At 40.8% G+C, this 25424-nt stretch overlaps 1 protein-coding gene across 2 annotated transcripts in view; it reads right to left on the reverse strand.

Annotated features, from left to right (window-relative positions):
* The window catches only part of LOC126395019 (ras-specific guanine nucleotide-releasing factor 2), a 73136-nt gene that overhangs the window by 27012 nt on the left and 20700 nt on the right, over positions 1-25424 (reverse strand). For both annotated transcript variants that reach the window (XM_050052208.1, XM_050052207.1), the window contains exons 2-13: positions 21728-21834; positions 18178-18325; positions 10850-10939; positions 9470-9606; positions 8626-8742; positions 7863-7942; positions 4838-5031; positions 4606-4715; positions 4399-4517; positions 2647-2807; positions 2460-2526; positions 1795-1931 (exon numbers count right to left, since the gene is read on the reverse strand). In XM_050052208.1, the coding sequence (XP_049908165.1) occupies positions 1795-1931; positions 2460-2526; positions 2647-2807; positions 4399-4517; positions 4606-4715; positions 4838-5031; positions 7863-7942; positions 8626-8742; positions 9470-9606; positions 10850-10939; positions 18178-18325; positions 21728-21834 (1467 nt within the window). The remainder of the gene's footprint in view (positions 1-1794; positions 1932-2459; positions 2527-2646; positions 2808-4398; positions 4518-4605; positions 4716-4837; positions 5032-7862; positions 7943-8625; positions 8743-9469; positions 9607-10849; positions 10940-18177; positions 18326-21727; positions 21835-25424) is intronic.

A 25424-nucleotide genomic window follows, 5' to 3' on the forward strand; every position in this document is an offset into this window, starting at 1 on the left:
GGCACATCAGACACAGGTGGCTTGCCCACCACATGCTAATGTGTGCTCAACTTTTTTCTCTGACAATCTAAGATCTAGACATTCAGGGGCAAAATTATCCACAGAGGTCTCATCTTCTCAAAAGAAATGAACTAGGTGATTTAACCTGGTAAAAACACAGAATAAAGCAGACTCTGAAGAACGAAACAGTAGTGTGCTTGAGGACCGTCTTTATCGAGAAAAAACGCAGGTGCTCTCGAAGAAAAGACGCCTTAAAGATAGACTTTCAGAACATAAATACCTGATTAGGACACAGTATGAGGACGACCTCATGGCCAAACACTTCAGAGAGGTACATAATAGCAATGATTCCTTACTGAGAATAGAAGGCTTAGAATCAATACAGACGTCCATTAGAGGTGGAGATTGTTTACGCAGACTACTTCAGAGAGAAACTTTTTGGATTTTTAAACTCGATGCAATGATATATCCTGGTTTAAATTAGGAAACTGGTTATACACCCTTCCTTTAATTTAGAAATATCATTATATGACAAGTGATCTGTTCTTGCTATTGTCATGATTGATGTCTTGATATTATTCTGATTTTTTTTTTAATCATTACTGTTTCTTAGTTATCATTATTATCGTCATCATCATTATTATTATTATGATTATCTTTTTAATCACTGAATACCATAGGACAGAAACACTACACCTTAGTTTATGTTTCTGTACGGTTACAATTTAAGAAACCTTCCTTCCTTTTTCAGGTATTTTTGACATTTGGTTGGTAATTTTTCATTTTAGTGCATGGATTTTTTTTTTTTTTTTAAACACTTGTGGAGGCGTGTCATTTTCAAAATGGCTTCTCATTGTAATCCATTGCTGTCACCCACCTGTGCTCACTTTTTAATCAAGATGGGGTGACACCCCTTACCAAGCTTATAAAATACTTGCTTGACACCTGCCCACTCTTTTGCACCTTGACGAAGACCTTAGGGTTGAAACCGGTTGGTGTTTTAATGTAAGCAGCCATGTTTTGAAATAAAGGCTTTTTAACTAATTGAAATGCATCTGTTCCTGCTCCACACATAAGTGCCTGAAGTTCTTTTTCTATTCTTCTTGCCACAGAATAAAGCAGTTTAATGTTAAAAATTGTCAAGGAGTGGCTGCTAACTGCGGTGTCTGACATGAAAACGTGAAAGGGCCTATCTAGAGCCAGTGTTTGGTTCATCTGTTCTTGGCTACTGTAGGAAGAAGGACCTTATAGATGAAGACCTGCTCCTTATGTAGGTTTAAATGGTGATTTCTATCTTTTTTCAGGCGATAATACAATGTAAAAAAAAAACAATTATTATATTAGATTACACTTGTGCAAATATATCCTCCTGAATCTTGCACTGGACCTTTTAAGCAGAAAAAATACAGTAGATTTACTTTGAAATAATCTTTTCAGCACTCATTTATTTATCTGTACACTCCCATTAAATTATAATAAATGCTAAAAATTGTTGTCAAAATATTTCAAAAGTATGGTTGATAAAAAAGTGAGGGAAAAAGAAGCCATTTAAAGCTGTCAATGTATTTCTTTATAAGAATTAATCCAGTCTGACATGCTCGTATGGTGCTACTCTGTTTGTGAAGCACTGAGGCAGTGAGCTGAACTCGCCCCTGGGGAGCTGCACCCGTGTCTGTGTTTACTTATCACTAAGCCTTCTCAATGCCCAGCGGAGACACGCTCTTGCTATTTGGAGGTTCTTGTTATTTTGTGTTTGTCTGGGTGTGTGTGTGTTTGTGTGGCTTTGTGTATTACCTGGCTAATATCACTGGTCCATGCCGCCTTCTCCTGCCGCGATGGTGCCAGTAACACCACGGTGAACGAAGGTGTGTCTGCTGGCTCCACTACCAGCTTAAAGTCCAGCTGACCAAACACCTGACCGCCAGATTTAGCTGTGTGATAGAGGAAAAAGATGAAGCTTTTTTACTGTCCTCTCAGTTATGATGGTAGTAAAAATGCATGTGCTTACACACACACACACACACACAAACACACACAGGGTTAATTAAGCGAACCTGCTATCTCCATTCTACACACCCCTGAGGCTTAAGTGTAAAGGTGTGTGTTGAAGTGTGCACATGCATGTGATTGTCTCAGCACTGTGTGTGTGTGTGTGTTTAGGTGTTTCATCAATCTCCCTATTCACAAAATAAATCCTCAGGGAAAAAAATAAAATTGGACAAAGATCATCAATGTCAAAAGATCAAACCCTGACATTTAAAGGGGTAAGCATCTGATATTTAAAGGGAAGTCATTTCTAGACACTTATCATCTGACACCTAATTAACCTCCATGAGTGGTGAAGTGCCTAAATGGGCCAATAAGAGCTGTGTGTGTGTGTGTGTGTGTGTGTGTGTGTGTGTGTGTGTGTGTGTGTGTACCACAGCAGCCACACCGCTTCATGGATGTGGTAAACTTACACTCATCGTCGCTGGCATCTGGTTCCTCTATGAGTGTGCAGTCAATCAGGGACAAAACTCCACCTTGCTGCAAGAGTTTCACACCAAATATCATCAACAGTTTACTGGAATTCGGCTTAAAAGTCAATAAAAAACTTAATTTCCACTTAAAGATCTACTTAAATTACTGAGGTTAAGGTGCTCTCACCTTGAGGAGGTGCAGTTTTCCTCCAGAGCTGCGTGTGCAGACGAGAAAGTGTTTGGTGAAGAGGAAGCACTGCCGCTCCCCTTCCTTTTTTAGAGAGAGAGAGCCCAGCCGGACCTTACTCAGCTTCCCCCGCTCCACCGACGGCAGCTGGATCAGAGAGCCTGAGGAGCAGGAGGGGCACAGGATTACACTGCATTTCATTAAGCTGACACTAAGCTGAGGGCTGCGTTTGTTAAGCATCCACAGTGGCACAAACAGACGTGTGTAAAAAGCAACATTTCTGAACTACTTATTTCTGCACATGTGTATTTTGTGAGATGTAAGGAGAAATAGGAGATCATTAAAACAGTGGCATGAACTGTATCTCTGCTCGTAGCAGTACAAACAGACAGGCACCTTGGATCAAGAGAAGACGTGCACTGTCAAAACTGGTGCGAGCACTTCATGTTAAGTGACCTCAACAAAACAAGAGATCAGACATGGTAGCTCATTAGAGTTTGCACACTTGGGGCATCTGTTAATTAAGAGGTAGAGCCAGTTATCATTTAATCACAGGGGTAGTGGTTTGATCTCCGGTTTCTTCTCTCTGCTTGTAGAAGACACTGCGCACCAAAACGCTCCTAATGAACAGGCCTGGCATGGCAGCTCTGCCACCTTTGGAGGATGAATGTGTGTGTTAATGGGTGAATGGAAGGCAAATTGTAAAGCACTTTTTCTGCTCAGGTAGAAAGGCAGTTTATGGTATGGTGGTAATGGACCTGCACTTGTATAGCACCTTCCTAGTCATCCTACCACCCAAAGCGCTTTTTACACTATGAGTCACATTCACCCATTCACACACACATTCATACACTGGAGGCCTAGGCTACCATACAAGGTGCCACCTGCTACTCAGTTTTTAACACACTCACACAGTGATGGAACAGCCATCGGGAGCAATTTGGTGTTCAGTATCTTGCTCAAGGATACTTCAACATGCAGGAGCTGGGGATTGAACTACTGATCTTCCAATTGGCGGACGACCCGCTCTACCTCTGAGCCACAGCCGCTCTCCATTCAATGTAGCAATTAGCAACTTCTAATAAACACTGACACGGGTTTGAGTTTGGTGCCTTTCTCAAGAGCACATCAACAGTATAAACCTTTTGCAGGTCTTGGACTAGTGCCTTTATTGGACTGTCTCTCCAGCTACTTGTTGCTGGAAGCAATTGATGATAACTACATCTACTGTAGTGACTAGAACTATACTTTAGCTGCTACTGGTTGCTAATTGGCTGAATTGTTTGTTCATATAACTTCCAGTAAGTGTCAATAAATACAGTCATATGAATTGTAATGTGTGCACAGTTGAAAACTGTTTGCTTCCTAACATCAGCAACACCTGTGCTAACAGGCATGAACTTAAATACCATGGCCTCCCTCAGCCATTGACATAAGCCACCTAGTGGTGTGGCGGAACATGTGGCTCTAACATTTACAGTAGAACACCGAAGCCAATTTGTAGAATGGCATTTTCAGTTGGGAAACCGAAGCCAATTTGTAGAATGGCATTTTCAGTTGGGAAGGTGACAGAGAGACAAATCTCCAGCTGTAGAAAGTGTTACAGACGCTAATGTCATGATTCAGTGACTGAGCATCACCGAGGAATTGTTTCTCTGCTCTCAGGCTGACAGGCAAGAGGGTCTTACTGTCAGGAAAACCTCCAGAGCGCTGCTGTCTGGTGAGCAGTGCTGTGACCTGATGAAGACTTACCCTGCCTGACAAAGGTCTGGCTGGTGTCCAACAGGATGTCACAGCCCTCCACTATCATCCTCTCTATGGCCAGGTTCTTCCTGATGTTCTCCGTGTCACTCACCTCGTCGTGCATTACTCTGGCCACACACAAATATGCCAGTTACTTCATTGTTCAATATTGAGATGGGTCAGGGAAGTTGATAATTCTGACAACCAGACACATACCTGGACAGCTCTTCTAATTTGGACTTGGCGAATTCAAGACTCTTGCGCTCCACATGCTCATGAGGCGTGTGTGCCAATAACTCATGCAAGGTGATAATGTAGCGAGGAATCTTTTAACAGAGAACAGCAATGTAGAGAAAAGGTATTAAAAGATGAATGAATGACAAAGGCATTTGCATTTGTGCTACAATATGTTTGCGAAAACATGGTTGATGTAGTGCCCATAATCTACCTGGAACATGGGGTATGTGAGGAAAGTCTCAAGCATCCTTCCCTCACAGGCGGCGTTAGACTCGTACTGTTTCAGCAGCTTGTCGAAGTCTCTGTTCTGCTTACAGTTGGCCAGAACCTGCAGGCTGTACTGATGGTTACGCACAAACTCCTGATAGATGTTCAGCATGGGCAGCAGGATGTCAAACAGGTCAGCTAGAAACAAACACACACACACATATATAGGCTCTTTATACATATTTATACATATTTATATATATAGTGTGTAAGTCACATGACTGAATGCAGTCAACAAGTATTTGCCACTAGCAGTTGGTTTCAGTCATTTTGTTGCTATGGCAACCACTGCTGGCACAGCTCTGCAGTTTTGTCAGATCTGTGACCAAGCAAATATTGATAGACATATTTTATCTACTCCATAAATGCCCTTGTTGTGCCATTATCTGCTGGTAGTGTTTTTATTATAGCTGTTCTGTGATTGTTCATTTGTGATTGCTCGATGGCACTTGTGATGCGCCAAAAAAAAAAAAAAAAAAAAAAAAACTCAGTAAATGTCTCTTTCCAGAAATCATGACCCAGTTACTCAAGATAATCCACAGGCCTTGTTGTGAGCAGTTTCATGATGGAGCTATTTTCTGTCTTCTAAACTACACCTGCCAACCCTATCATCACACAGCAGTAGGCGTGCATCTACTGCTACCTCACCTAACGTTACAGCTCAAGGGACAAAAGCCTCTCATTCCTGACTAGATGCATGCTTCCTTCTGCGGTGTTGTTCAGAAGAAAGAAAAGAGTTCCTACATGAAACTGCTCACAACAAGGCCTGTGGATTATTTTGAGTAACCAGGTCATGATTTCTGAAACAGGGACATTGCAATTTTTTTTTAAATTAATTGTTTGGCACCACAAACATGTCGTTTAGTTTCATCATATTGAAGAGAAGGCAGACATCTCTCTGACCAATATCTCCAACACTCTCACTATCACATCGAACAATATAGATTGATTGATAGCACTACAGACAAGAGGAAATTTGCATTTTTGGTTTTGAGATGTCCCTTTAAGCATTTTACTCTCCTTACTTTTACTCTCATGCACTTTTTGTGTATGTTTCTAGATTAAATACTAAATGTTGATGTTTTAGTTATGACAGCATAACTAGTTTGGCAGCTATTGCTTAATTTTGGGGAGGCCACTTTTCTGTCTGTGATTGATTACAATGATATATTGTATATGCATGCAACCTGTTTTATGTAGCCTTGATTCAGTGTACCATGCATTTCTCTTATTACAAATGCAAAGTCACTTACTCATCACTGCATGCTTTATGATTTGGTGGGTTGGATGCCATTGACCACTCGCAGACAACACCACTACTATATCTTTATCTATAAAGCAATACTGAGCAAACTTCTGGACTACCTCTGCACCCTTCTGTGTGTCAGCTCTGCTACGCTCCTCCAGGTGGTCCAAGCTTTTTAATGTACCCCAGGTTTTAACAGATCTAGGGAAAACTGCTTTCTCCTACTCTGCACCTTCGACATGGAACGATCTTCAAAACGATCGAAAATTAGAAACATTTATGTCCACTGATGAATTTAAGGGCATCATAAAGAATGTGGTGACAGAGACATGTGCTTGTTTTTCTTGAGGCCACTGTGTTTGAATAGCTGATGTTTTATTGTGGATTTTTGTTGCATTTTAAATGTGTTTCGATTGGCTGCTACCTCAGCCAGGTCTCTCTTGTGAAAGAGATTTTTCAATCTCAGTGGGACTTCCTGGTTAAATAAAGGTTAAATAAAAACAAATAAATAATCACTCTGGTCTAATTCTCATTGTTTCTCATTGTCTAATCGTGTTTTCACAGTTTGACAGTTACTTCCACTAAAAACTTCAAAGGCCAACAGATGTCATTAACCTTTATTTTAAGTGTGCTTAGCTCTCAGCATAGCTGTGCGCCTACACTCACAGTGAGGGCAGAAGGCCAAGGTAGAGGATTAACAGTCAAATAAAGAAAATACAATTTCATTTACTAGTATAAATTCATTCAAGTCAGCCCCATAATGGTGAGGCAAACTACAAGAAGTGGAAGGCATGTGGCAAAGGTAATGTTAGGAGGATATTTCAAAACTAATGTAAGCTTTTCAGCTGCTGTGAAACTGACTCCTTTAAACCAAATCCAGTTAACACTGTTTTGATACTTTCACAAGCTTCTTTATCAGTCATGTTTCATCTTTATTTAACAGCGAGCAATTTGTTTAAAAGGCATCATCAAAGTGTCAAGTCGAGTCTTCTTAAAGAATGAATATAATTTATGGGACCCTCTGAAACAGCAGTGGATGAAATAGATGTTATTTCATGATTCACTGCAAAGAAACAAATGACTAGATTCTCTGTTTCTCAACTTAAGAGGATAAAAGAATCAAAATTTGCAAGAAAAGGCAAACAGATTTAGAGAGCCTTCGTTCTCTCAGTCACAGATGGATGCAGTTATTCGTTTGAACACAGTCTGTGTGGAGTTAAAAGCATGCTGTATCGGAGGCTAAATGTTTTAATAACATTTTTAACAATATCAAAAAGGGAAGCGATCTTTTCTGAAAATTCTTCAGAGATAGATTTGATTGAAAATCTCCGTTCAGCATCAGCCTGAGGCAGAGCGTCAGATAAGGCTGTTTAATCAGTCGACCCTTTTCTTTTTGAATTTGTCACAAGCAATTTGCTGCTGTGTCTTTCAGCAGTCTGTTTCCTAGGTGATGCTTATCTGACGAGGGTGCTTCTGTTTTAGGAGGTGAATTTGTGGGATGCCTTCTGGTCTGGGTGGTCATTGTCTGTCAAGACAATGAGTGTGCCTGTTGCTGACTGAGATAGGGAAATGAGCTTGTGTGTGTATGTGTGTGTGAAGGGGCACTAAGACGTCATGACAGATGTCTGAATGAGACAAAAATGGACCACTGAAAACCTGACCTTGACGTCACTGAATGGCTGCACACAGTGTGTATGTGTGTGCTGTGTGAGTAACAGCTTACCCAGCACCAGAGTTGGCCAGTTGGCTATCCTCGCCTTCAAGCCTTGATGGAAAATCTCATGTAGGAACATGATGGTCTCACTGTAGACACAGTGTAAACGTAGTGTGAAAACAAAATGACAAAATGATTTTGTTTTTTGTTTAAATTCCTCAGCATCTGTCTCTGCTTGTCCCTCCTGCATTGGTAATACTTCAGTGATTCAGATAAAAGCGTACAGCAACCTCTGGGGCAGCAAAACAAAGCCAACACAGAAGTGCCAAAAACTGCAGTTCCTCTAACAACCACTTGGGGCTGGCACCTTGAGCAAATCAATCCCCTTAAACCTGCCCAACTTTATAGCAGAAATAAATATGTTTACAGCCTGGTTCAAAAAACTATTTTGGTCTCTATACTTAATTTCAACATTCTGCCCTGCATCAGTGCTGCTGCTTGCTCTTTCAGCCCCACCTCCACCCCAGCATCCACCTGCAGGCTCCGGCTAAAGGGGGGAATATTTAATCATGACGCCCAATATCTCATGTAAACATATCCGCTGGGAGCAATGAGGCCGTAGTCTAGACGCCAAACTCTAACTCAAACAGCCAGAGTCCCCTCCCTCATCTCGTCCATTAAGGTCACTTCTGGCTCCGAAAATCAAACATGGCGACGGCCAAGATGCCAGACTTGAGGCTTCAAAACAGGAGTCCAGAAACCAATGGGTGACATCACTATTATTTTATACAGTCTATGGTTACAAGCAAAGATGGATAAAACATCTACACACCTGTTGAGGAAGATGGTGCTGACATCATCATGGCTAATGGGGGGTTTCTTGGAGCTGGCGGCCATCCTCAGAGGTCTGAGGAAACAGTTGACCAGGATGTAGAGCTGGTGGACGTACCTGTCGTCACACACACATGGACAAACTCTCAATGACAAAACCCTCAAATGTATCACCTAATAACATCTGGGTTTAGACTTAACACTGCGATATAGCTTCAAAACACATACAGTATATAAGTCAATATGTTTAATGAATACACTGTTGATATTTTTAATAGTTGTGTTTTGTAATAAGTGCAAGCCAACTAATAATGTTGTCCTAGTTGGATAATAAAATTTGCTGAATGTTTTTATTTGTTCTACTGTTGCTGAAAGTAATGAATAATGAATGCCTCTTCCTGTTTGCCCATCACTGTACAAACACATTACTCACTGTCACTTAACATTTTTGGCGATAGAAATATCTTTTGCAATTTGCAACTTGAGATAATTTTAACAAGCTATACCTCTTTAAATAAATGCCACACTAGTAACTCAACTCACGCATGAGAATGGGAAAGGCCTGCAGGGTTTGAAACAATGGTCTGCAGTTCGTCAATATTTTGTGAAACGTGAAGCAACCACCATCCACGATCTGCATGTAAGCTGTGCTCACAAACTGCATACACCCAGTTTTGTCTTCCAATCGGGGTCTGATAATCTGACTGTGATTCAGTTTAATCTAATTTATTGTATATCGTGATAAAGTAAGTCTTCTAAAAATTCTATTGAGCACTGACTATATAACTGTGAAATACAGCTTGGGAATGTTTGTTATGGTCATGTATTGCAAAGCGTTAGCATACTCTGTCTCTGCCTCCACCATGTTGAAGACGATCTGGTTCCTCTTCCTCATGCTCTCAGCGTGAGGAGAGCAGATGTAGTCCTGGACAATGATCTTCCACTTCCTTCGACAGAGCCAGCCCCGCATGAAACTCTGCACCTGAGAAAGCACAAACAAGGTAGACACAGTCATACACATGGAGGGTGTAACACTTGCAAGAAATCTCAGGTAAAGGAGTACTTCACCCACAAAAAGACCATTTATAAATCAATGAGTCATGCCGTGTTACCTTGAATTTGTGAAGAAAATGTTGTTTTTCTCACGTGCCTCCACAGGAAACAGCAAACATATTAATTCATTGATTGATTGTGGACCACATTTAACAACAGCAAACTTGTGCAGTATAACCAAAGTCTCATTTATCCAGTCATACTTACCACACACATTTTCACTAGGGCTGCCCCCTAATAGTCGACCAAATGTTAGTTGACCAAGAACTGCTTAGCAACCTCAGGCGCTGCAATCTTGAAAGCCGGTATAGTAAAGGTACAAGAGTAACACCCAGCGCCCAACATAGCATTTTCCAGGTGGTTAAAGACGCAGCATGTGTACAGCCCCTGATTTCCAGGGCTGGTACCTGCGGTTATTCCACAGGCTAGTTAATAACATGTTGGGCATGAAATCCAAAGTGTGGGATCATTTTGAGAAGGTGAAGGATGAACCCAAGGTGATATGTAAACTCATCTTCATTGGTCGACTACAAACATGACGTATCATTTGAAACATGGAAGTAGCTACATGCCCATTAGCCACTTAGCACAATCATTACTGCTTTGCCGACATACCTTTGTATTTCTCTGTAATGTAGCACAGTGTTAACAATGTTACTGATACTATTCTTTCTCACACCTTCAACTCAAACCATTGTGTTGCCTCGCCCAAAATATATCATTTAATAATTGAATTAATATCGTAAACATGCGGGCAGCTAGACGACTAATGGCCCTAAATGACAACTACTGGTCGACTGGGAAAATTCTTAGTCGGGGGCAGGCCTAATTTTCAATAATGTATCCATGCATTCTTCAATGTCAGACTACAATATTCAGCTTTTTTATCGAACAAAATGTATGTGTTTGGGAAGTACTGAATATATGACTGGATAACTGAGACTTGGATTATACTGTACGAGTTGTGTTAGATTTTGTGTTGTTACATGTGGTCCGTAATCAATCAATGAATTAATATATTCGCCGTTTCCCATGGAGGCATACAAGAAAAGGTTTTATTCATGAATTCAGTGTTAAAACAACATGACTAACTGATTTAAAAATGGTCATTTAGTGGGTGAAATATTCCATAAGAAACTATGAAAGACGAAAACATAAAAATATTTACTTACCTTTTTAATCTTTTTGATATCCGGGTCTTCGTTCTCATGGTTGACATGGTAAGGCCGCATTCGCTCCTTAGTTTTGTTCAGAGCTATAATCTTTAAAGAGAAAATCAGTCAGAAACAATATGAGCATAATGTGGGTGACTTAATGTCAGCACAAAAGAGACATTAAATTACAGTAAAATCACATTAAATAGAAACAATGGTCTTCTGAGGTATAGTAGGTAGGTAGTAGATTTAATCCATGAGGTTTCTACAGGGATTAAGAGTAATTTGGTTGAATATGGCGTGCAGTGTGTGTTCAGTTGGTGTGTTTGCACCAGATAGACATCAGACTTCCTTATCTTAGACAATCTGGTTCCTTTATCCAGAAAGAGAAAATGACAGAGGAGGGCTGCTATCAGCTGGTGACAGTAAGCAAATTAAGGCTTAAATGTGCCTGATCACCTGTAGTGCATCCACGGCACAGCAGTATAATCCTCATGTAAGTATAATCCGCTGCAGGGGAATCTATTTTAGCACAAACCAATCTATGGAAACCATAATATGAATGCCTTTTAGAGACCTAATCCATCTAATTATGACAGTTCTTGAGTTTAAAGCCATGAGATGCTCCAACTCTTCACACAGCAGAGTCAGATTAGCCTTTAGACATGTGACATTTACTCACTGCAGGTGAGAAAAGCCAGCTGTCTGCCACAAAGTTAATGTCATCTTCCAGGTTTAAAAGCAGAGGCATACACCAGACACATCATGAAGGGAATACGCCGGGCAGACCAAACTCATAATGTTGCTAAGCTGTGGGGAAAAAATCTCATTTCACGTAGTAAACCTAATAATAGACAGCACAACTTCTCTTTAAATAACAGTGATGACTAACTTCAAACATAGTTGGTAAAAGGTTTTTCTTGGCAACGCTATCCTCAGTGAAGAAATGAACCCAGCAGAGGTTACGACTGGCTCCAGTACTATATTACTTCCATCTATTTGTTTTTTACTTTCAGGCCTCTTGACAACATCAGTTTATCACAGATGGAGAAAAGCATGAAAGATGAAACCAAAGCCTTTTCCAGCCACACACTTTCATCTTCATTTTCTTATTCACTAGCGCTATCATGCAAATGGCAGGAGTGAGGAGCCAGTCTGCCAACTGTTGACAGTTACAGTGGCTAGTTGGTTTAATTATTCATAAACACGGATCAACACACACATAAACAAATAAACAAGAGTATGTTTTAATGAGATGGATCACCGACTGCACACTGGCTCTCAAAGTCTAATCCTTTTTTCATGAGCAGGCCAATTACACAGGCAGATGTTTCCTAATATAAAATGTCTGTCGTTAGCATTTTCATTATCAGCAGGGCTCACTGTGTCCTGCCAAAGAGATATAATCACAGTGTGTAGCAGGGAGAAGCTTCCACACTTGTTGCTCTGAGGGAGAATTACAACTAAAAGCAGCCTAACAGGCTAATCCATTAGTGTTATTTCTTCCTGAAGACAGAAATAGCCTATACAAACAAAACATAAAATATATCAGCCATTATTGACACAGATGAGCCGAGACTGGACTGGAAATGGTGCTGGAGCTGTGATTTGTGGAGATGTTAGCAGCTGGCCAAGCAAGCAAACAGCTTCCTTTGGGGCAAACTGCTGAATTCAATTTCAATCAAGCACCTGTACAGTTAGAGTCACTCTGCAGACCAGTCGCCTGGAGAAAACATTGGCATTGTACATTGCTGCAAACCACAAATAAGCCTATGTTACATTTGTACGTTTCATATGTATCATATCAACGTTTTAAAGTAATGCAGGAAATGAGCTGACTTTTGACTTAGCCTGCCAACCTGCTGACCACTGCAGACCACTGTTCAAAACCAACAAACAAATAAAACTGGTTGTGTTTTAGCAACTTGTCACTATTTTTCCAACAGCTTTTTTAGACCAACAAATGTGGGTGTTTTCTAGCGAACCATTTCTGTTTTTTCCAGCTGGGATAGCACCACGAAAAGCATGTCATTTAAGCCAAAACATGATTTCTTTCTCATAATAACCAAGTGGTTTTTGTGTCTAAACATAACCACACTTGAACGACAGCCTTGTTGAAATGTAAAGAAACTACATATTTCTACTTGTGCATCAGCTGTATGCAGACCCTACGCATTAGCCTACACACATGGCCTATGTCATTGTGGGCATATATACTTGTGCGGTGGTGTGTCTGCTGCAGTTACACCACCAAAACCCTAGTCGGCGACAGGGTTTCTGTGAAGTGCTGTGAAGTTTGTTGAAGTTGATTCAAAACACACATTAAACATGGCTTTATAGCAACAATGTCAAACACAAGCGCACATATCAGCTTCACTATAACTCGCAGCATTCAAGAATTTATCTATTGCTGGACACATTTTCATCACCAATACAACATGCTAATGTTTTTAGCACAAGCCTATGGAATTTTACATTGTATAAATTAGCCTAGCAGCTAGCAGACTTTTCCCCATACTTATAGGAAGCCAGGAACATCATCAACTTTTAACAAAAGTAATGTTCTGAAATTCAGCTCCATTACGACTCAAAAGGTTCACTGACAAAACAACTGTCTTATACTAAACACGTTTTCCAAACAAATTTAACATGCTAACGTTATTCGCACAAGCCTATAGCATTTTACATTGTATAAATTAGCCTAGCAATGAGCGGAGATTTCCTCTGCTCATATGAAGCCAGGATAAATCACACACAAGACTAAAATGCTATTCCTGGGTTAGGGTTAGAAATAGTTTCAGTTTGTAAAAATAGACAGGAGGTCTGTATCTCTGAAACATGTAGTTACACTTCTGGGGAGGTGCACGTTAGGCTACAGCGTAGGGTACAGCGAAGGCTTGAGGCAGAGCCAACACTGTAGGTACGGCATCCATTTGACGCAGAAGTATAAATCCTGCATTAGTCATTAGTTTGAGGTCCCACACTTTAATACATTCAGCCTTGTACTTGCATTCGGCCATGTTGTTGAGCGAGTTTTCTCTTTCTGTCAAGGAACTGTTGGTTAGTCACTTTACAGCTGGAAATTTACTGCACTTCAAAATAATGTGTGCTTTTTTACAAATTTGACATGTTTTGACATGAGTCACATATGGTCCATTCCGATTGGACCCGTAACCCATTTTTGGACCACGACCCACCAGTTGGGAACCACTGCACTACATAATAATGTAAAAAATATCAAACATTTGCAGAAACAAACAGAGCAACAGTTTTCTGGCAACTGGTGTGAACTCTGGTGTACTGTCTGGCTACCTATGTGGCAAGAAAACATTTGCAAAGGATTAGCTTATCTGATACAGGAGAGGCACTTTTTTAGCAAATATCTGATTAGCAATTAAATCTTAAAAGACAATGGTAAAGCTTTATTTTAAAGGTGTATAATGTTGGAATAATTTCCCAATTTATTTAGGTTGGAAATAATGGTGTTAAACACTCTTGATGAAGGTCCAAGAGGACGGAAACATTAGTGTTATCAATAAATTGTGAAGCTGAGCAAAAGCAGTGTGCAGGATTTTGTGTTCAAAGACTCAAGTAATATTTTCCTATACATCTGCATCTGAGACAGTTTGATATGCAAATACTGTACTTGTCTACAATCTAGGTTTGGATCAAACAACTATGTTTATTGCAGAAAACTTTCACAAAAATCATTAGAATACTATTCATAAATGACAGATCCACAAAATCACTATCACTATTACGGATGACTTCATCTGGGAGTCAGTTCTCAAACTCATTGGCTAGCATTATGGTTGAAATCAGTGTTACAATATTAATAAAAGAAAATCTGACACCGAGATATTTACCTCCTGATGTGGCAAATTAATGCAAAATCATATATCCATTTTAAAACTGGTATCTAATGGAACAAATTGTGTCCCGCTGTTTTTCATGACATGAAACTGTTTGTAAATGTGTGAAAGAAAAGTACCAAATAACTGACGTGATGTCAGTGAGTAAGCTCACTTATTGTTTACTTCAAAAACAACTTCAGCTATTGATCTAATTAGCATAAACCAATAATTACCTGCTGTCACTTGCGTGTGTGAGGGAGAATTGTAATTAGTTCTGATTAACAATGTTGCAGAGGTCATTTGTATTTTTTTGTGCCAACGCGCACATCTGATTCACCGTGCTGTGACGGCAGAACAGAAACGTGTTGTGTTCGATAAGCGTAACGGTTTGGCAGCTGTTTGCAAGGAAGCTGATGGACTGTCTTTATTGAGCGGTGGGCTTCTCCACCTACGCCTGGTGGTGAATGAGGACCGTTCAGATCCTCCTCCTCCACTGCCATAAACACAGCTGTGAGAAGACGCACACACTGCATGCCCAAAGGGATATTTCTATGTGTGTGTGTGTGTGTGTGTGTGTGTGTGTGTGTGTGCGTGCGTGCGTGCGTGTGTGTGTGTGTTTCCTTTCCTTCCTATGGAGCAATGTTTTTATTAGTGGGTGCCTGTTTTATTTGAATCATTTACATGCAGAAGGACGAACATGCAAATGCAATGCATTCCTCCACCAGTTACATGTTATTCCACTAATCTGTCGATTATTTCTTCGATTTGTCGACTAATCATTTTATCGAAAAATGTGTTAAAATGTTGAAAAATGTCGGTCTGTCTCTCCCAAATCCCGAAATTATGTCATCTAATGTCTTGTTTCGTACTCACGCCAAAGGGTTTTAGTTCACTGTCAGGGGAGAGCGTGTGAAGCTGCCAATATCTAAACGTACTGTAAGAAGCTGCAATAAGAGTATTTTGGGGTACTTTTATAGTACTTTTATATGAAAAATGACTCAAACTGATTAGTCGACTACTAAAACAGTCACCGATTATTTTAATAGTCGATTAGTCATCGATTAGTCGACTTATCGTTGCAGCCCTACACACAATGTGTTTCACGTCCTCTAAATGTTAACATAACATATGAAAACTCCACCAGGTACCTCTGACTTAGAATATGGATCAATATCCCAACAAGACTAAATAACACTAAACCTAAGTCAAAAATGACACTATTTTGGTTTAAATGATGAGCTAATTTGATTAAAAATAACATCACATTGGGAAAAAGTAATCATATTTTTAGTTTAATTTATGACCCAACAAAAATGTACTTCAGTCAGGAACACTTTTGTCTAAGAAAACTTTATTTCCATTTGCAGCATTATATTTGGCTGTATGGCTCTGTTCTGGGGCCTCTGTGCCTTTCCTAGGCCTACACAGGAAGCCTCTTCCACGTGGAAAGCCTGAGGCAGAGAGAGCACATCTCACTGCCCTTCCATGTGCCTACATGATCAATCAGCTACTCCATCAGTTGATTGGCTGTTTGAGATCAGTTGATGTAGCTGGGATGTGAACTGAGCTTGACATCATGTCCTGCCTGAACTAATGCAATGCTCAATTTGTGGCACCGTTACTGGGTCAAAATAACCATATATTGGTACGCCTGAAAAACCCAATGAAATAATATAAATAACACTAAAACTAGGTTGGTGCTACGCTGACCCAGCACTGGGTCTACCACAATCGACCCAAATGTTAAACCCCAGTGCTGGGTCAGTGTGGCACCAACCTAGTTTTAGTGTTATTTATATTATTTCATTGGGTTTTTCAGGCGTACCAATATATGGTTATTTTGACCCAGTAACGGTGCCATTCGTACATTTATGTTAGGTCATAAATTAAATTAAAAAACATGGTTATTGGAAGTATTCTGGTTTCTGTTTGTAGTTCCAGTAGTATTGACCAATCCCATTCGAATGACAGGTAAACAATCCTTGGGTCTGTCCCAAGTCTCTTAAATTACTGCTAGTTATCTTACCTAGCCGACTTTGCTAGCTGATTAGCTCCTCCCACCTAGGAAAAAATGCGAGGAGCTAGCACTAGGAGCGATGAGCGAGCATTGTCGGTTTAAGAGACATGAGACATCCTTTTCACTGAAGCGTCACGTGAAGTGACGTCCATCCTGATGACGGCGGCACCGCTGGATCTGCTCTGTAAAGCAGCCAGTGTCTGGCATTACTATGGGTACAGCCCAAGTCTCATTATATTCGCTGACCAAAACAGTAGCCCCTACCCCCCGCCGTCATGACTCTGGTCACACACTTTTGCATGTGAGTCATTTGTCGAAGTTTGTGCAATTACAGAACAGACTATAGCCCTGCTATTCCACTGTCACTGTGATGAGCACTATCATTCAATTAACTCACCATCATTCAACATAGTCAGCGATTCATTGCAAAGAATGCATGTAACGGGTACTTACTCTTGTACTGTTTCTCCACCATCTCATTCAAATGTGCCAGATGTAGAGGGCGGGTATTTATACGTCATGGCGTTCAGCTGAAAAACTCTTCCAGATAGGAAGCTCTCAAACCATCCTAGCTCGTAGCTACTTAAAGCTTGCTGCTAGCTCCTAGCGCTAGCTCCTCGCTGCACAAATAAGAGACTTGGGACGGCCTAGAAGATGGCGGGCCTCGAACGACTTCCGGTTCAAGCAAGGAGCTAGCAGTAGCACTATAGAAATAAGAGACTTGGGACAAACCCCTTGTGGAGAGGCATTGGCTAGATACAATCCCAGAACCAATCAGCTTTGTCTGACGACTAGTTAGCTTTATATTAGCCTTTTAGAATTTGTTTGCTTTCATATGCAGACATCTGTTTATATAGATTAGCCGAAGTAACCAGCACAAGAAAGAGGAAGTCTTGAATGTCCGCTGGCTACAGCAGATCAGCCTAAATGTTGGCTGTCGCGCCCAGAGGCTTTCTCGTCGAAGACCATCATGTTTTTGTTAAGACACCAACAATGATCATTTCATATTTCCCTGTTTTAAAAAGATACTGTACACATGCTATCTAAAGTTAGATGGTTAGATTTCAGTCCTGTTTGATTTGGCAACACCTCTGGTTGCTTGTGTTTACAGCAAGCACACCTAAACAACAACAACCCCAGAGTTCCACTCAAAATGACACTTGTATCAGAAAAGCAACAGAAGAAGAGCAGCTCATGTATCTACAGCACAGCCAAAAAACTGTGGCCCGAGAGAATTGTTTTCACAAAAAACACCAACAAAGACAGTCATCACCAGCTACTTTTCCTCGTCCAAAGCTCAGCACTCGCTGTTGTCTTCTGTGTTACATGAAATTCACACATGCACTGGCTGTTGGCTGTTAGATCCCACATAGGAGATGCAACGGACACCTAAATGGACACCTTTCAGGTGTGTGTGTGTGTGTGTGTGTGTGTGTGTGTGTGTGTGTGTGTGTGTGCGCACATGCATGCTGTACCTCTGCTTTGAGCCTCTCAATTTCTGTATTTTGATCTTCCAGCTGGGTCCGCAGCTGATTGCCTGCCACCTTCTCAGTCTCCACTATCTGTCCCAGGTGGATGTACTTCTGCCGATACACCTCTCGTTCAATGATGATGTCAGAGTAACTGAAAATAAAGAGAAGTCACCAGATATATACAGAGATGTCAGTTATATGAGGCACTTATGTCATAAACATGACTGAATAACAGCCTGTATTTCTTTGCTTGCTTTTGTCCCTAGTTGTGTGTTATGGCACAAAATGAGGAAATAACAAAAACACTGGATGTTCATTTTATTGAAATGAATGCTTGGGGATGATTTAAACGATCCATCCTGTGTGAAGCTTTAAAATCTTGAAAGCCCTGAAAACCTAGGTTCTCAACAGCTTCTCACTTTGAGCAATGGAGTCCTCATTGAACACAACATTTTCTACCAAACTTAGAACAATCTGGTTATTTCCCCAGATATGTCGGTACTTTTGCCCTCACTGTTCTCACTGGTTTGAAGTGGGCAGAGCTCCACTGGAAAACGAGATGTGTCATATTTTAGTGCGCCCATCTGCGTTGAGCAACGTTCGAATTAAAATCTGATGCCAGTTGTGGGATTGTCTTGTTATGTTGCCAGCACTGTAAATCAAATCAGATCAAGCTGCAAACACACGTTCCTGATGAAGCAGATTGGCTTAGGGTGAATTAGACTGATGCTTCATAGTCAAGAAAGAAGGACCGCACCGACGGCATTTGCATTGTTTGGCCTGTTAACAATAACGGGCTGGCTTGGCTTGGTTTGGCTTGGCTTGGCTTGGTTTGGGCCCTCAGCCCAGCACAGCAGGGATTTGGATTTCCATTACAACAGTGCTACCTGCTTGAAGGTGTGTCTTAAACTGATGATGGCTCGTCTTGAGTGATGACGTTTAAAAGCAGCAGGCCGATCCACAGCTAAAGTCCCCTGTTATTTTAGCTGCATGTGTTTTTCCACAGCAGGGCAGGTAAAAGAAGTTTACCTGTTGGAGGTGAGCTGTTTGCAGAGGTGCAGTAAGAGCCTGTTGTCTGCAGCTCTTCATCAACATCTCACTCTGGCTGTTTCTGCTTTCACTTTTCTCCCTGCCATATTATTACACTGGTCTTAATCAAACAAAAGCCACTAATAAAGTTCCAATAATTCTATAATAAACATATTCTAATTCCTATAGAGTCTTAAAAATAAAAGTCCCCCATTATTTTGTTATGTAAAAACTTTTATTGTGAAGCAGCAAAATAAGGAAATGTTGAGTTTTCGAGCAGCAACTTCACACAACTAATTCAGCAGATAGCGAACACAAAATAATAAAATAAAGCAGATATGTAAAGTAAAAACAGGACGCAGGAGAGAAACTAAACTCCAAACCACAGAGATTCAGTTAGAAGCTACAGAAGTACTGAAAGACTTTTAAAAACGCCTTTCTCTCTGGTCTCCTGCAGACAGAGGTGAGTGCAGTCTTGCAACACACAGCTCGTTTGTGGGGAGAAGGGAGGTTGTCGGGGGTTGGCTGCGGTTGACTAGACATCACCGCCGAGTAGCCTGGCTTTTGGGCCTACTCCTGAGAAGGTCCATCTCCGGCGCAGCTCAACATGGCACGTTGTGTCTAAACTGACAATGGAAACACAAACCAGCGCAGCATGGCTGTACTCGGCGCAGCCAAGAGTGACCATGGAAAAAGGGCATTAATCTACTGACAGTATTCTGAGGGTTGTCAGATGTTTTTAGTCAAATGTCCTCTTTGGGCTGTGATTAAAGACTGGTTCAGATTTGGCAGATGTAAAGTTTGTGTGCAGTGATTTGCCTTAATTTGGGGCGGCTGTGGCTCAGGAGTTGTCCACTCACTCACTCCTTTCCTTGCCTCCTCTCCTATCATCTAAGTCCTTCCCACCTGAGATGCAAACAGAGGAGGCAAGAGACAAGAGGAGGGAGGAGTCGAGGCAACAGACATTTAACATAATGAGACACCGGGCTTTGGAGCCATCATTTTAAAGCAATGTCAATTAAATATATCGTGTGGCACAGCTGCATCATCATCCTCTTTTATACATCACAAGTGCCAAAAAGACTTCCCCAAAGGACACACCTGTGCATCCTTTCTCCTAGCTCCTCCAGCAAGCCTCCTACTCTTGGGATTCTTTTTAGGAATCCTTCAATGTGGTGCACTGAGACTGACTTCTGGGTTACAGGAAGAAGGACGGAGGAGGGAGGAGACGACGAGGCACAAATTAGAGAATTGCTGTCTCTGTCAAGTAGCTGCCCAATAGTCACTCAATCTACAGCAGGAAATGGCACTTCAAAATAAAAGCTCTGCACTGGAAATTCAGTGGAATTAAAAATAAAGTGGGGTTTTTACAAACTTGACACATTTGCAAGTCACTTCCTGTCCATTCAGAATGGACCTGTGACCCACTTTTGGACCAAGACCCAACAGTTGGGAACCACTGGATTAGGGCACAGTCACATATGAGTGAGTGCAGGCGAGTGACCATCACCTGCAGAGGAGATATTCAAGCCGTATGAGGGCAGTGCGGGGTGTGACGCACACTGAAAGCTAGCTTGCCATGAAATATGATGTTATTGGTACATTTTCCATTTTCTTAAGTTCCACGCCTGTCTCCCGACTCACTGTCAGCCAGGCAGCATCTCTCATGTGGGGCACTTTGTGTTTCTCAGACCGATTTCATACAATGAGGGCTGGTTAAAAAACGGCAACAACATTTCTCCTCCACACATACTTCTTAGCTATTGGTTAGGGCTGCAACTTTGCTGGTCTAAGTTCACCAAAATTGAACTCTGCACAATGCGAAGATGCAAATTTGCTTCGCCGCTAGAATGGACTGCTTTATTTGCACCTTTGCTTGCACTGAATGTGAGAAAACGGAAGGCAAATATTTGCCAGTGTTAATTTTGCTCATGCATGACTGTGCCCTTACAATGTATTGTGGATTTAGTCGGTCGCACAGTTCCTCATGTCAGAAACAGTCGCTGTGAAGCTGCAGGAAGCACAGATGACACTAATGAGGCTGTGATTGCATTGCACCAAGGCATTTTTTATCAGGACGACCATGTCCAAACTCCAAACCTCAAATCTTAGATGTCTGAGCCTCTTTGAACACACCAACAAGGAGGATCTTTTAAAAGTTGCTGCAGCTCATGCCACAATAATGTCAGTCTGAGAAAAAAATAAGATGGATTACTGCATGTATAAATCAAATTTTCCAATCTTTCATACCAACTTAGTAACTTAAACCGAATGGAGACGTAGAGGGCTGGAAACAAAGTATAAGTATTCTTTGGAACACAAAGCTTCAGCCTTACACATGATTTACATCTAATGGGCTACATGATGAAAAACCACAGGTTTGGCTGTGTTAACGCTTTCTAAACTTAATGTTCTGTCACATCACATCAAACTGTGGTCACAATGTGTGATGTCACATTTTGTGCTGCACAAAACAGAGATGGGAAGGCACACAAATTCACTTTTTGGAATACTGTGCATGTACCTCGCCTGCTGGATGGCCTCCACCCATTCATCGCAGTCACTCTCCTCCTCTGTCCGCAGCTCCAGAGGCTTCTGTCCATCGTGACCAAACATGATGAGGAAGTAGTGCTGAGGAGATAAAGAAAGCAAAGCTGTTTATATTTGTGACCCTGACACCTAACACATCCACAGCTCCAACAATCTCACTTTACAGCTCGGGATGTTTTGGTTGCTCCTGTGAGATGCGAGCCACAGCTAATCAGACATATGGCGCACACATATGGAAACATGGCTTCGACTACATTTGCTTTTCACGCTCTTTTCTTGCCCAGATTCATCCCATATAAAGTTCCCCGGGCCGTGCGTGAAGCAGGCAGACAGAGAGTGAGACAGGACTTTCAACACACATGACAGAGTTAACTGCTCATTGAAATAAAGCATTGAGTTTTGCCTGTGTCTCCGTTCTTCACCAGCCTATTATCATCATCATCATCAATTAGCCCGCTCCCTATCTTTCTATCTCTCACTCTCGTTTCCTGTCTGTCTCTCTTATTATTCTGATGAATTTCCCTGAGTATCTGCCCTCAACATACTTCCCCACACTTACACACAGACACATGCAAACACACACCTACAGTAGAGCACACACACCAAGCGTTACGTGAAGCGATAGAGGCTTTTATTCAAATGGTCATGTCCTGGGGCACTGGGTTAGCAGAAGAGCTGCTATTCTTAGTCAGGGAAGACAGAGAAGACTGAGCTTTGCATGGACTTTCTCTCTTCTCCTCCTCCTCCTCCTCTTCTCTTCTCATCATCCAACCACCTCTTTCCTCCTCCTCTCTCTCTCTCTCTCTCTCTTTGCACTTCACCTATCATCCCACTCCGCCTCCTCTGCCCCGCTCAACCAGCATCCTCACTTCTCTTGTTGTCAAAACCCACTCCTCCTCCTCGTCCTCCTCCTCCTCCTCCATCCCCACATCCCTTCATACTCTCTTTGTGTCTCTCTCAGTAAGGATTCAGTGAACCAAACCAAGTCCAGAGGAGAGACGTTTACCCTGCAGGAGGATAGACGGGCTTCGGCCCCTGCAGTGGGAATGGGCTGGGGACACAGTCACCAAGGTTATTGGAACACACACACACACACGTTCAGAGACCCTCCTCCATCTCCATCTCCATCTCCACCCCCCCATCCCTGCTTTTTATGTATCTGTCATTTCGATTCACTGGCTGGCTGCATTTTATTACATCAACAATAATCAGTGCTCTAACAATCTTTGACAGGGAGGAAGAGCAACAGAGAAGGGTCGAGAGAGGGAGCGGTTACATAATATTTCTTAACCGAGTACATATTTCTGAATTGTGTCATCACCTAACAAGATAACATTTCCATGGCAACACAATATCTGACGCTTCTGCCGTGTTTTTTGCACTTCCAGCGCAGCCCCTATTCATTTAAAGCTTTTATTGATCCATCCTGCAAATTCAGATGTGAGAAGGAAGCAGTGTCAAGTGGAAAATAAAACAATTTGGCTAATGCAGATTTTAGAGATCTAGATGGATACTCTGAGCCCTTGTTATCTGCACATTTAAGATAACACAGTGCACTGATGGGGTTAATGGTTATTGATTTTTGTGTTCATAACATATCTGCCTTTTATAGCCTTATTAAAGTGAATACACAGAGATATTTTCACACCATGTTGGTATTGATTCACATGGTTGCTTTGATCAAACAGATCTCCCTGTTGTTATTATTACATAAACAACCCCGGGAGAAAAGAAAAGGAGCTCTTTATGGAGATGGTCTGTGAGTGTTTGGTGCTTCCTTGTGTAAACAGTTAATTTAGAATTTTTTCTTTTGTATTGTTTTGTTGTTTGTTCATAACTGTAGTTTAATTGTGTTTCTTTTATGCTCCTGTCCCACATAAAAATGAAGATACAACAATGAAGGTGTTTGACTATCAGCAAGAGTTTACTCTTTATTTATTCATTTATTCATTGCCATCAGTTTTGAGTATGTATATGTAAACAGTCTGTGTATATACGCATAGTTTGACAAAGCAAAACACATCTGTCATGATTGGATAAGGATATAAAGATGAAATTATTGTTTTGAATAAGGTTTAAATATATATAAGTATTTTTGTAATTATTTCATATCTTGCTGTAAGACAAATATTATTGGTAATTTGTTTAATATATTAGAATAGGTCTTGGAGAATTAATTATTGTACAGCTTTATACTGATGGGGAGCTACATGATTGGCTATTAGAAGAAGTGGGAATAAATAAGTTTGTACCTCCTTCCACTCCTTTTTGGACATGTAAATCAAATCATTATATGTTGTTTTCAGTTTTCATGCTTCCTTTAGTCACCTGTTTTTTATGTCTGTCTACCATAGTATGATTATTTTGTTTACTTGCTACTTACTGTACATGTTTGAAATAAACTGCTACTAACTAACTAAAACAAAGATGGTATCTTATAATCTCATGTGGGACGGGCTGAAGGCATGTCACCAGAATAAATTAAATAATGAATGAATATGCAGTGATAATAATGATAGCCACTGTAGTCTTTTATGCTACATGGTGAAATAAATAATCAGATATTTTACTTAAAGGTCTGGTGTGTCGGATTTGGGGACATCGAACACTGATGATTTACATATTAACAACTGATTATGAACTAATGAAAACATAGTTATGAATATTAAGTACCATTTCTGCCAATAAATGCCTCTAAATCTTAAAAACTGGTCCTTTAAGTAAAGAAGCAACACCACTCTGCTGCAACACATATCCTTCATTTACAATGTTACTTAAGTAAGGGAAGTATTATTTGCTAAATGTACTGAAAAAGAACAAAAATAAAGGCTAATGTTGTACTTAACAAATGAGAGATTACAGTAGTTTAATCTATGATGCTGAATTATATGTATCCTCCTGAGACTCGAACTTTTGTTCGATATGCATTTTTAAGTTCTCCTCTCTATTTAGGATCAGTAGGACCTGATGGTCTCTAAAGTATCTGCTATCAAATGTAGGCCCAGTGGAGTAAAGAAGTATAAGATTTAAATTTGCGATAAAGTGGAGTGGAAATAAAAGTAGCTTGAAATGGAAATATTCAAGTGAAGTACCTCAAAATGGTCCTTAAAGGTATCCTGTGGAGAACTAGTGTTGCCATAATACAATCTTTTTTACTCATGTCCCTGTTTTGTTTGTGCCATTCATGCACACAAGGAAGCAAAAGAGCGTAGCAGTGTGCCCATAAAGGCAGTGAAGAAGAAGACAGCAAGCTACCAAACATGGATTTAAACAATGGGCAATTTAAAATATTCAGAAGGGTCTGAATGCATTTCCTTCTTCATGAAACATTTGCGAAGCGGCTGTTCAGCCAGCAGGATGTAAACTGTGTTTTGGTGAGAAACACTGATGGTAAACTTTGTTTCTTTGAATCAGGGGTGTCAAACATACCGGCCCGCCAAAGGGTCCAATCAGGCCCACTGGATGACACTGCACAGCTAATATTGATGCACTTGTGAAGGCTAAGAGGTGCAAGGTTTCAGGAGCAAATTTGAAAGTTAATAGATACGCCATGTAAACCACCCTGACAAGAATACAGTTTGTTTTAAAACACAATGAATATTTATTGTATTAAAAGAGATTAAACGATGAGCAAAATATTGTCATTCAGCAGCTTCCATACAAAAAGTATT

The sequence above is a fragment of the Epinephelus moara genome, chromosome 8, assembly GCF_006386435.1.
Source record: "Epinephelus moara isolate mb chromosome 8, YSFRI_EMoa_1.0, whole genome shotgun sequence".
Lineage (NCBI taxonomy): Eukaryota > Metazoa > Chordata > Actinopteri > Perciformes > Serranidae > Epinephelus > Epinephelus moara.